The sequence below is a fragment of the Morone saxatilis genome, unplaced genomic scaffold, assembly GCF_004916995.1.
Source record: "Morone saxatilis isolate NCDOM2014 unplaced genomic scaffold, NCSU_SB_2.0 Contig16, whole genome shotgun sequence".
Lineage (NCBI taxonomy): Eukaryota > Metazoa > Chordata > Actinopteri > Moronidae > Morone > Morone saxatilis.
In genome coordinates, this window is record NW_023339718.1 from 11,316,294 (window position 1) to 11,328,887 (window position 12,594).

Below are 12,594 nucleotides of genomic sequence, written 5' to 3' on the forward strand. Positions count from 1 at the left end.
GTCCATCAAACAGAAACTAACTCATCCATACACATTCACACACCGATGCTATGCATCAGGAGCAATTTGGGGTTCAGTATCTTGTTCAAGGATACTTCGACATGTGGCAGGAGGAGACGGGGATCGAACCAACAACCTTACCATTAGTGGACGACCCGGTCTGCCACAGGTGAACTGTACTTCTCCTATGATATTGGGGTTGATGCTCTAGTTTACTGAGGGTAGCCTAACTTAGGACATTAAGAACATTAAACAAATCTACTAAAGATTTGGCTCAGGGGGTAGAGCGGATCGTCCACTAATTAGAAGATTGGCGGTTCGATCCCCGACTCCTCCCTCTGCATGTTGAAGTGTCCTTGAGAAGCTGAACCCCAAATTGCTCCCAATGCTGTGCATTGGTGTGAATAAGTTAGCTTCTGTATGGCCATCACTGTTTGAATATGGGTGAATGTGGCATGTAGAGTAATGTGCTTTGAGTGGTCAGAAGACACTATATAAGTACAGTCCATTTACCTTGTAGAATATGAGAGTGAAAGAGAAGGAGAGTGTCAGGAAGGTATGTATGAGAATGCTAGAAGAGACATAGCTGAGGTCTGGTCCTGCTCCTGAAACTTCGCTAATAGCTTCAATACCTGCAGCACTAGTGTGTATTTCAAATCAGTAAAGATGTGACAACAAAAGGAAGATTGTTTTGGGGTGTAACTGTAATATTACTGACATTTTACTTAATTATTACACTACTCATTACAGGGGAAATGTATTTTCATTTTAAGTTGTTAAGTATTTTTACACTTTTATAGTTTGGATATAAAGGTGCACTCTGTGTTCATGGCATGTTTTAGGGGCAGTTATCAATAATAATAATTGCTATTTGTGAACCATCCATGCTACAATAATGGCTTTCACAAGTTATTCACAAGAACATTGGTGAGAGTGTAGGGAGTTTAAACGAGCTGTATGGAGTTGGGTTTGTTTTTTTAAGCTTCTCACAGAGTGGAACAAGGCAAATGCATTAGACACACCACCTGTACTATAAGCCAGTGTGGAAAAAGGATTGATGATGGCAAATAAAAACCAGAGTGACCCTTTAGTCAGTCACCAGGCAAGCAGACAGATAGAGAGAGCGGCTGACAGGCAGACTAACAGGCGACAAAGAGGCCCATAATACAGCCAATAAAAAACGGCAGACCTGACATAAAGTACAGACAAAGACAAAGTTTGCAGACGGATTGGTATGGTGAAAACTGGGCAAGCAAAATTATTTTTTTCAATCTAAAGCCAGAACAGGTGCAAGCATAACATGCATAGGAATAAGCCACAAGTATTATTCTCTTTGCGTTCCCTACATTATTTTTTTTTCCTGCTCTGTCGACAAAAGCTTTTTGATTTTGTTGATTTGCACAGCTTTCTTACCATAAAGAACATAAATCAGACAGTGTAAAATGTTTATGTAGCTTGGCACCACTGATTAAAAATGGTAGTGGCTGTTCCATGATGAATATGGAGATTTAAGTACTAAGCTTAAATTTGCTTAGACTAGTAAAAGTATAGAGAATGTACTGCATGTTTGTGTGTGTGTGTGTGTTTGCTCTGGTGTTTATTGATGAGGATAGGAAAGTGAATGTGATTTGCTTTTATTAGGATGAAAGCCAGAGGCATGGTATGCTAAAGCAGAGATATGTTATTGTTTGAGTTGAATAGCCAACTATACGATGATTTTTGTTCCTACAACTTTAAGTAAATTAAGACATTTGGATAAGTTAGGGTTTTCGTTTGTTTGTTTGTTTTTTTACAGCTAATTCATGTTATTAAACTCATTAGACAGTGATTGGATTGTCAATGATAAACAGTGTTAAATTACTGTTAAACAGTAACTACTCGTATTATTACAACTTATTATTTCTGCTAATTAATAATAGTAATTAGATTTGAATGGTTTGATAACTCTGTGCTCCCAAACAGATTAGAGCAGTCTTGTTGGGCCTTTAAAGATGCCATCTTGATGTCTCTGTTTGCTCATCTACCTTTCTCGTCAACACTTGTACACAAGGATTACAACAATGTCATTATTAGTAGACTATCCATGAGAGTTTACACAAATTCACTGAGATGAAAGCAGAAATGTACCGCTCATTCATTCTATGTTGTGCTAACACAGCAATACATGTACATCTGCATGCATGCACATGTATGCCCAGACAGACACACAGGTCTGTTCCAATTTAAGACTCCCATGTAAACAGATTGGGTGTCCAGCTGTTGTCCTCTGGAGTTTTGCATGTCTCATGTGTTTATTGTATGCCTGTGCTGCTGTGTGTATGTGTGGGGAAGGAGAGTGTGAGGAAGGAATGAAGTTGCAAGAGAAAGAAGAACTTTCCAGCAGAAAGTACAATTACTTTGCTGTCATGTTCTTCCGTGGTATGTCATGTTGTTTTTGCTGAAAGGTTGACAACATTCCTTCTTAATCTTTCCAGTGTGGGAAAAGCTGTTGATGTGATATCTTACAAACACAAACTTGCCAAAAATGTCTCCCTCTGCCCTTGCTTAACCTTCTGAACTCAACCTCTGCTTGTTAGAAGCAGTGGCATGTGTGTTTCGGGGTGTGTGTGCAGTTTCACTTAATAACTCTTTTTTTTTTTTTTTCCTGAATCAATACTGTTGCATCGTGTCTCTCCTCTTAATACGTTGTTAAACCTCCAAAGTTTGGCATTGATGCAATCACACCATCACCCCAGCCCTCTGGCCCTTAACAAGTCTAATCAATCCAGTTAATTGCTCAGCCATGACACGGGCAATGACGACAGTGTCATCCGTTTTCCATATCAAATACATCATTAGGCCGTTGCTTTACATAACCATGCATACACACACTGACACACACGCACGCACACACGCACACACACAAACACACACATCATCATCATTAGCAGTGGTCTCAACCAAAGTGCCTTAATTAGGATTACCTTGACCTGCATTGTAGCTCATTAAGAATAAAGGAGTCCAGGCGGTAAAAATACTGATACTAGCATCCTGCTTTATTTATCATACAAAAATAACTCTTAATAGAGATAATTACAGTGGTTTGGTTCTTTAATCTAAAACCCTTAACAATGTCATTAGTTATTTGTTCTATTAGTGTCCCAGTAGGAATACATAGTGGATTCAGCAGAAATGGGACACTTTTTGGCTAATGCACCCCAGTTCTAACAGTACAGATATTCAACACAACCACAAAACCCTTTCCCTATCTAAAGTTTAAGTGAAAGCAAACTTTTTTTTTCAGTCACATCACTGGAGTATCAAGGTAAAACGCACAAAAACATTTCATTCCCTTCCTTTATGCTGATTGTAAAGCTTACTTAAAACCAAATGTTGGTACATGTATGTTGCTATTGATAGTTTTGTCTATCAATATCAATACACCAGAGTATCAACATCAACACACCAAAAACACAAAAAACATGCCTCTCACTTTTGATGCATATGCTTTTATTTTCATGTCTGTGTGTTTTTGTGTGTGTGAGATGCCATGTCTACAATTTTTTTATATTCAAGTTTCTAGAAAAAAAGAAGCCATTCAATCCTGACAGATGCACGATGCTGGCAACAAAAGCCTTAGCTCAGATTAATACAAAGGATAAAATAGCAAGGAGTCACTGCCAGGAAGAGCTTAGAAACTGAGATATTTACTGAACCTGTTCATGCGGAGAGATAACCAATCAGCTACAGCAAAGAATATGTTGTAAAGTAATGAGTGATGGTCCTAATGCTAAATCTGTGTGTACATCTATCTCTCTGCCTGTCTTCTCTATTGTCTTTTTTTTTGGATAATACATTCAAAGGAATGTGTATGCCCCTCTAGAGCCAAATACATAATTTCTGCTCTCTTTCTATCTCCCTTTCTCCAGATATCCGAGGTATTGAGGATTTCCTGGATCGGACTTCTCAGCAGGGAATGGACGTATCCCTTCAGAAGGTGGAGTCCAATATCAACATGATGATCACAAGTCTGTTCAGAACAATGCGTGTGGAAGAGCTGCATCGCTACAGGGATACACTACGCAGAGCCGTGCTATTCATGAGCCCAGCTACTGCCAAGGCTTTTATCACTGAGGTAAGGAGGGTGGTTATTGGCCCCTCGTTTTCCCGATAACAATGTAAGAGGAGAACACCAGTCACATGAGTTCAAGCTTTTTCTCGCAGTCCGTGAATAGCAGGCTAACCAGATATCTTTAACTTGAAAATACACCTACAGCCCTATTTGCTGTGGGGTTATGACTTGAGGATCTAATCTTTGATGCAGAATTAGAGAATTGTTGCGTAGGTTAGTGCAGCTCTTACTGGACTGAAATCAATCAGGAATTGATTTATTGGACAAACTTCATCTAACTGAATACATTGGCACTATAACATATCTTTTAGAAGAAATACAGAAAGAAGTATGTTCAGAGTAAGTCAAAAGTCATCAGACATATTGGGTTGACTGTGTGCTTGAAATTCTGCCAAACTGTAAGGCAGGTTCAGGCTTTGTCAAAGTTTAGATGTTGTATCACATAGGTTAATGTCTCAGCACATACATGTATAAATCATGCTACCAGGCTTTTGGATGTTTCTCTGACTCAAGTAAGCTTTCTCTGTCTTTACCAATTAATCAGATCAGCTAAAATTATAACAGATATTCCTCTCAAGTTCAATGAAATATTATTCATGATGCCCTGAACATGGCATGGCACTCATAAAAATTTACATTGGAGAAAGGAAAGTATACTTCAGTTTCTGTCAGCTCCTCTGTTCTCTCCCTCTAGTCAAGTCATTATTAATTTAGGGTGCATAGTAGATAGACAAGGTATATAGCTCAACTTAAATTAAAACAGAGTATATATATTTAAAAACATGTATTTCCTTACATAAGTGTTTCAACTAGTCCCTTCCCACACTCACACATGTGCACAGAAACACACACACACACACTTCTCCCACCCCCCCCATCATGCTCTTTATCTCTGCAGAAGAAGACAATTAGGGGAGTTCCTTTTGCTCTTATACATAAATGATATGGAGGTCATGGTTGAAAGCAATAGGCTCTAGCATTAGTTATGAATTCATAATTTGAAGCGGTAGGATGGGCCTTAATCCCGTGTGTCATGTTCTCATCTCAGTTTAATTAAAAGTGACCTCGGAAAGAGCAATCACAATCTAATTTGGTTGGAGGCGTGACAGGGAGGGGGTGAAATATGGGGTGTTATTGTGCGTCTGTGAGGACTATGACAATGTGCCTCAAGGTTTTGCACTCTTGCAAAATGCTACGGAAACCTTTTAAGCCCGCTTTCAGTTATTTCTGACCACTAGAGTGCAGGAAGACTCCAAAACAAACTCACAACAATGAACATTTTATTGATCAAGTAATTCTGACTAACAGGTTAGGTCAGACTAGTTACACATCCATCAGCAATACGGCATATTGGATATTCCTTGTGGCCTGAGTCTAGTTTTCCCAGTTTTGGTCTCATTCTTATTGTTTGTGTTAAAGTTTTAACCAGCAATTTAATCCTTATTGCATATAACCACTGTGCATACAGCTTTTCCCATGTTCAACTGTGCACTGTAGTTAGTTAGTGAAGGTCAAAGTTGAATCAGAGTATCTGCATTATCATGGATATTGACAAAGTACTGATTGAGAAACTATTTTAATGTTTGTCTTCACAGTAGCTATTTGCTACAATGCAACAATAGAGTGAAAATAAATACAAAATGAATATTTTTAAAGGTATATTTGACTGCAAGTACATTGTCACTGACACCACACTACCTTCACTTGTTTTACAGGTACAACATTGTTTTGTCAGTGAAATATTTACTCGACACCTGTAATAGCTTATAATTAATGTTTTCTTTTAGCAGATTCCACTGTCACAGTGAACCTAGGTCTGGTCATCCGTGTCCTTTTACACATGATTTACCTCACTGACCTCCCTAAAACAACAGAAATGATTGGGGCACTATTTTTAAATAGAAAATAAGGCCTCTTGATAAAATACACAAACAACAATGAAGAGGACTAAAATTGAAATTGATGATTGCGTGCATCCTTATTATCACTCGTTCATTCTTTATATGAGGTCTGATCTACAATAGGTGTGGAAAATTGCTTTAGCTAGTGTACAATACGGGAATTGTCGGCCTCCATTTTAGTGTGTGAGTGGAAGCCAAATGAGTTTCTCTCTCTCTCCTTTGGGAAGGTTGACAAAGCAGTCATTTAATCTAATTTAGTCAGACATCAAGTGGAGAGGGTTTTCTGAGATGAAGTGTCAGGAGATGGTAAAGATTGGTGGATAAGATTGATGATCGCATCTCTCTCTCTCTCTCTCTCTCTCTCTCTCTCTGACAAGATGGTGAGGAGGAGTAGAGAGAGACAGACACAAGAACTGAAAGACAGACACAGGCAGGCTGAGAGACATGTTGAGAGAGTAAGAGACGACTGGGACCTTGTTTTTTCTCCAGCAGAGTTATTTGTGAGGTCATTTGTCACAGAGAGCACCTCCCATCCAGATGCATTAGGCCCTGATGTTGGATGTGAACTGGAAGCTGTTTACGAGACTTGGTAGAAGGAGAGAGAGAAATGGAGATGAGAGATAGAGCAGGCTGGAGAGGGTGATTAGGGGATGGAGGAAAATTAAAAGAGTGTAGTAAAGGAAGTACGTAAACCTAACATTCCCTAACCTTAACTAAGTAGTCTTCAGTCTCCAAATGGTGGCCAGGAAAACACAAAGTGGAAATTCTGTACTAAAAAGCAACCAGTAACTCAAACTAGTAAAATACATATATGTATTGTCAGTATTGTCTATTGTTTTAACACAGACCTAATGTGGTGGAATATCAAACTGAAAAAAACTCAAAAAACTGTCTATATAATTGATTTTCATAACTTCATATGTAACAGTTTTGGAAGGTACTGACACATACTTTTTATCAGATGAGAGAACGCTCAGACAGTATTTGTTTCCTTTTATGAAAGCGATGACAAAAGACAGCTTCTGCGTTTTAGTTTGGAAGAGGTAAAAGGAAACAAAGGAAATGGGAAGAATGAACAAGAAAAATAAGAGACATGCTAATCACAAAATGAACACAGGAACAAATACAGAAGTGAAGTTGAGGAGATAATCTAGTGAATTAAAGAGGATCTTTAAACAAAAGGGACATACTGCAATTTAAGTTTAGAGCAAACCATGATCGGTTGATGATTTTCTAATTTTTCTCATCAGTGTTTTTTGCCCCAGATCAACCCGGTTTTGGATTTTTTCATTCTTGATTTTCGTTTTCACAACACACAATGCTTGTTTTTATTGACATAGCCTATAGTAATGATAGAGAATTAACGTGGTACTGAATGACATCAGCATCAACCAGTTCAGTCAGGACCACTTTTGTCTAAAATATCTTTTATTCCAAAGCAGAATATTACATTTGCGTATGACTCTGTCTGGACCTCCTTTTCCTCCAAGTGCCTACGTGGAAAAACCTTAAGCAGGGTAGCGCACACTCCTGCCTTCTGGCATACAGAAAAGTAAACAAGATAGAGCGGCAGCAGAGACCCCCCAGGGTACAGACAGAGCAGCATCAATAATCAGAAATTACATGATTCATTAGAAACACATAAAAGGAGAGCTGGGGTGGAGGTGGTTGCAAAAAGCGCTGCTAGAAAACAGCAGAGATAGCAGGCTAAAGCAGCTAAATAAGGCCATGAAGATATCCAATGGATGCTTGAGGGACAGGGAGCGTCAGCTGACTGTGTATGGTTTCCAAAGGAAGCTCAGAGGAATCAGCTGATCCATCAGCTGTTTATGACTAGCTGGGATCATATGATATAGCTGTAACTGAGAGCTGAGCCTGACTTCATGGTCTGCCTAAACTAACGCTATGCTCAATGTGTGTCCACTGTTGCTTTTCCTGACGCATGCTTCCACCAAGGAAAGTCTGTGTGTTGGAAACACAGTGATGGTTGCACACATAAAGACCACATTTGGAAAACTATAAATATAAGAATGAATGGTTTGGAGCCTAACAATGAAGACAGATGAGCATTATCATGAGCCTGTTGGCTCATCTCTACCTTATTGTGACTTTATTGTGAGTCTCTGTCCTTGCTTTTCTGTGATTTGTGGCTTTTATGTCCTTTTTGTGATGTGAGCCCAACAGGAAATATAGTACAACATTTGCAGGATTCTCAGTAGAATGTCTTCCACCATGCAGATCCATGCATTTCATCGCACAAGTACACAGATATCCTCTCAGAACGAACATGCTCATTCAATTTTCTGCATTATTTAACATTTTCTTGTTCTGTTGCTTTTTTTCCAGTCTAGTACATGTGGGTGAGTGTACCAGCCACTGCCAACAAGGTTCATTGCTAGTACATACATCTCCCCATTCCCATTTTACAGACAGAAGAGCAAGGTGGGTTTCTTGCCCTGGGACTATTGTCTTATTAAAACTAGAAAAGTGCACTCTGTGGCATGCAGACCTCCACCTGGTGTGTCCCATTGTAGGTACCAGATATGCTAAGCCTGGCAGATCTGCTTGGGGTCACGCATTTGAGATAAACTGATTGTGGTGAATTTCCATTACTGCGATAATCACAAATCAGGATAATCTTGGATATCCTCACATGAGTGACATGTCCAGCTGGCTAATGTATAGTCTTATATTGATTTCCTGATTTATTTTAAATTACCACAAGGGGGAGCTTGCTTTCCAGTCATCCCAAAATCCTAAACCTGTCACCATGGCCGAAGGATTAGCTTGCCCATTGTATCCCCCGCCCATGTGCAGAAATACTATGGATTCCAAACTATAGAATAACAGTGAGATGCAATGCCTATCTGAGGTGTCCCATCTGTGATGCAATCTAAATATTTATTTCTTTACAACATTTTACATTAAGTGATTCCAATATTTTTTAGTTCAGTTTTAAGCATCTGTTGATGATTATCAGGATAATATAGTGAATCACAATTATTTTGTCCAGGATAATGGTATTTTCTTTTCGTCCCATGCATAATTATTAGTTTCTATGACAGAATTTTGTGAGAGTGTTACCAGTGTAACCTGCAGTATACCAAGCTTAAACTGAAAAGAATATGACTTAATAGACACACAGCCTTTCCATATCCTTTTCACAAGCTGTAAGAAAACAACATATATTGGTATTTATAGGATGTTGTGTTATATAAAAAAAAAAAGTTCTGTCTCTGTGTTTCAGTGAGAGCTTTTTTCTTGCTACTCATACATCTTGCCAGAAGTAGCATGAAATAATGAGTGAATCAATATTACAGTATATGGGAAAAGTATCTGGAAGTTAGACAATATTGCCTTGAGTAAGATTTTACTCTGATGGAATTAGTCTTCTGTCTGACTTTTTCTCTCTCACAAACACACACATACACTTCATATTAGATATGCAAAGAAGTGGAAAATATGAATTTTGCCATTTGATCTCAAGGCGTTAAAATTTTAAAACATCGCCATTTTGGGACTATTTTCTCTTTAACTGACATTTCTTACTTGAAGGGCCATCAAACAGATTGGAGATTATTACAGAGATGACAGATGTCACAAATGAAACATGAAGGAAAATATTCTGTATAAGACATGTTGAATAATGTATTCACTGAATATGGCTGTATCCACTGCAGAAGTTTTTGCTGAAGTAAAGCCTGCTCTCATCACGGCCTACTGTCTTTCATAGCTGAAAGTACTCTGGTATTTAGATTTGAGCAGAGACAGACAAAGAAAAAAACATATAACAAGTGTAAATTACAAAGTGTATATGTCTGTAGGAATAAATGTTGTTTCTGCTTCAGGATTGAATTTTTTCTTTCTCCCAATCTATATTGTTGAGCTTCTTCCCATGCTTTATTGTTGATTACTCTCATTTTAAAAGGTAATAATAACATAACAATTAAAAAGTATAGGTATGCTAGACTTGGGCATAATTCAAATTCAAACACCCTTGCCCACAGGTATTGTGCACCAGTCAAGAAATGTGCTCTGTTATGTGTGAAATCTTTCTTGTGCAGAGCAATTCTCTTGGTCATGGGAAATTTTCGTACAGATCTGATCCCCTTTTAAAATACATTTTAATTCATTTTCTACAATCATCCCTGAGGGGTCGGGATTAGCAGGTTTCTACTGCTAATGGAGCCTTAAATCAGATGTTGTGATTCTGCCCTGCTCAACTGCCATTGATGAATATGTATTTTCTTATCAACACCCTGTGCATGAATTTTCCACAATTCATAATGAATTACCTCTGATTCATTTTGGTCCCAAGGGCCATGAAATATATGCTTGTGAAAGACAATGTGGGCTGTCAATTGCAGTTTCTGCAGGACACATATTACATCATATTACATTACATTAAATTACATTACATTATTGTATAAAGCCTACAGTCTGGGATATAAGACAAATTGATTTAACAGCATTACCCAATCTTTTTATCTTAACATCCTAAGTGTGAATCGGACGTTTGCCTTGTCTTTTTTTTATTTGAATGCCATAAATCCTTCTGTGCTATGGTACTGCTTGATTTAATAAGTTTGGCATAGATTTATAATCTGGCTGATAATTGTTAATTATGCTGAGTACTCTTACATAGATAATAGATAATTGCTGTATTGCTGGACTATTTGACTAAATGTCAATGTCTTTTAAAATGAAGGGAAATTGGAGAATTTCCAACAGGAAATATGGTGGTTCAGTACGGTTGAATTCATTTTTTTGATTTCCTCTCATCCTTTGTGTCTTTCTCTGCACTTCTTTTGCTTTTGCTTACTGACACATGAAGGCCAACATTCTTTCCATCCAGAGTCAACTTTTATTGAACTGTTCCCACATAAACTATTCAGCCATAGAGGGCAGTGGGTTGGCCGGGCATTGTCAGACAAAAAATGAAAGGGTAGAAAATGACTGTGATTAACATGATGATTTGTGGGTCGTTTGATTGAATTCCTTGACTTATTGAGATTTTCTTCAATTTGTGCATCATTCCCGTGACATCTTTGCTTTGGCAGTGTAGCATGTGGAGCAAATGTTGACACTTGCAATTATGGGACATGTAGGAGAGGGTGTAAAATGGGAGGAGTTCCTGATGGAATGACAGAAAGGGAGAAGGAGGACGGAAGAGTACTAGATTGAATTTAAAGAAGAGAATGTAGGAAGCTAAAGGAAATAGGGAGATAGGCAAAGAAGTTGAGGGATCATTTGAGGTAGGAAATGACGGGGTGACACAGGATACAAAAAGCGGTAGGGATTAACAAAGATGAAGGTGTCTTCAAACACATTTAAAGTGATAAATGTGGTGACTTGACTTAATTTACAAAACTTCTAAAACTAATGGACTTCCTATCAGCTACAGTACAGATTGCTCCCGGCTTTTGCGTTAATCTCCAAATAAAACTCTCATGCACGGTGCAGACCTGTATGACTTTGAAATTTGGATTTGTTCCTTGGTAGAGGTCAGAAGAAAAGTGATTTAGAAGAGTAAGGTGGAAATGAGGGACAGATAGAGACATAAATGGATGATGTAGTGTGTGAAGGTTGAACACATGAAAAGCAAATAAATAGAAAAGAGAAGGTAAAGAGAAATGGTCATAGGAAGAAGCAAAAGAACACTCTTTAGTAGAGAACAAAGCATCGATGAAGAAATGTGTACACACATAAATACAAAAGTAAATCTGTCTGTCAAGTGCTACGTGTTCGTATTTAAGGTTTCCATCATCTGTAAACTGGCATTTAGACTATGTCATTAAACACACACATATGCACATCAATCAGTAGCTCTAGAATGTATTGTTCCCTATAAGCACACACACAATCACAGACACACTTTTGTACAGAAAGTAGTCATCCTAAACTTGTACAGCACTGATAATAGCAGTACAACAAATATATAGATTTATTTGTGTTAGTCATATGCCAGCTTCTGACACAGTTATGTAGGTAGCAACCATGATAGCTAGACATTTGAATGCATTTTTAAAATCTTGTCAATCAAATAGAATTTCAGAAATCTTCTTTAAGTTATTCTTTGTACAGTAGGGATCAGACTACATGGTGTAGTCATGGTCACTGTGTCAGATTAGGCAATCACAGAGTCATAAACTATTTTATTTACTTAGCTTGAGAAACATGGCAGACTACACGCTGCAGCTCGTCCAACCATACCTTGCTGCTAATGACTTCCATGATGTACGTAAGTGATTGGAAAGGAAGTGACAGGGACCACTTTCACTGTTCCACCTGACAGCACAACAAAGTATGTATGAATGTTTTAGTTGTCACTGTACAATGAAGGTGGGCACTGTCTTGTTACTTCCTAGTCTGTAGAAAGTCATGCTGTGAATTGGCAAGAGTCTGGCGATACGATACGTATCACAATACAGCGGTTACGATTTATTATTTTATGATACTGTAAGCAAGACATAACACCATGTAAGGATATATTACATGTTCCTTTTATTTTAGGAAAACTGTATGAATGAATATATAAAGAACACAACATCATATGCATAACAGTTGGATCTGTATTTGTAT

The 12,594-nt window shown here is 38.0% G+C and overlaps 1 protein-coding gene across 1 annotated transcript in view; it reads left to right on the forward strand.

The window, feature by feature from the left end:
* grid2 (glutamate receptor, ionotropic, delta 2) overlaps positions 1–12,594 on the forward strand; it is a 408,773-nt gene that overhangs the window by 284,265 nt on the left and 111,914 nt on the right. The window contains exon 5 of the mRNA XM_035658229.1: positions 3,909–4,114. Within this exon, the coding sequence (XP_035514122.1) occupies positions 3,909–4,114 (206 nt within the window). The remainder of the gene's footprint in view (positions 1–3,908; positions 4,115–12,594) is intronic.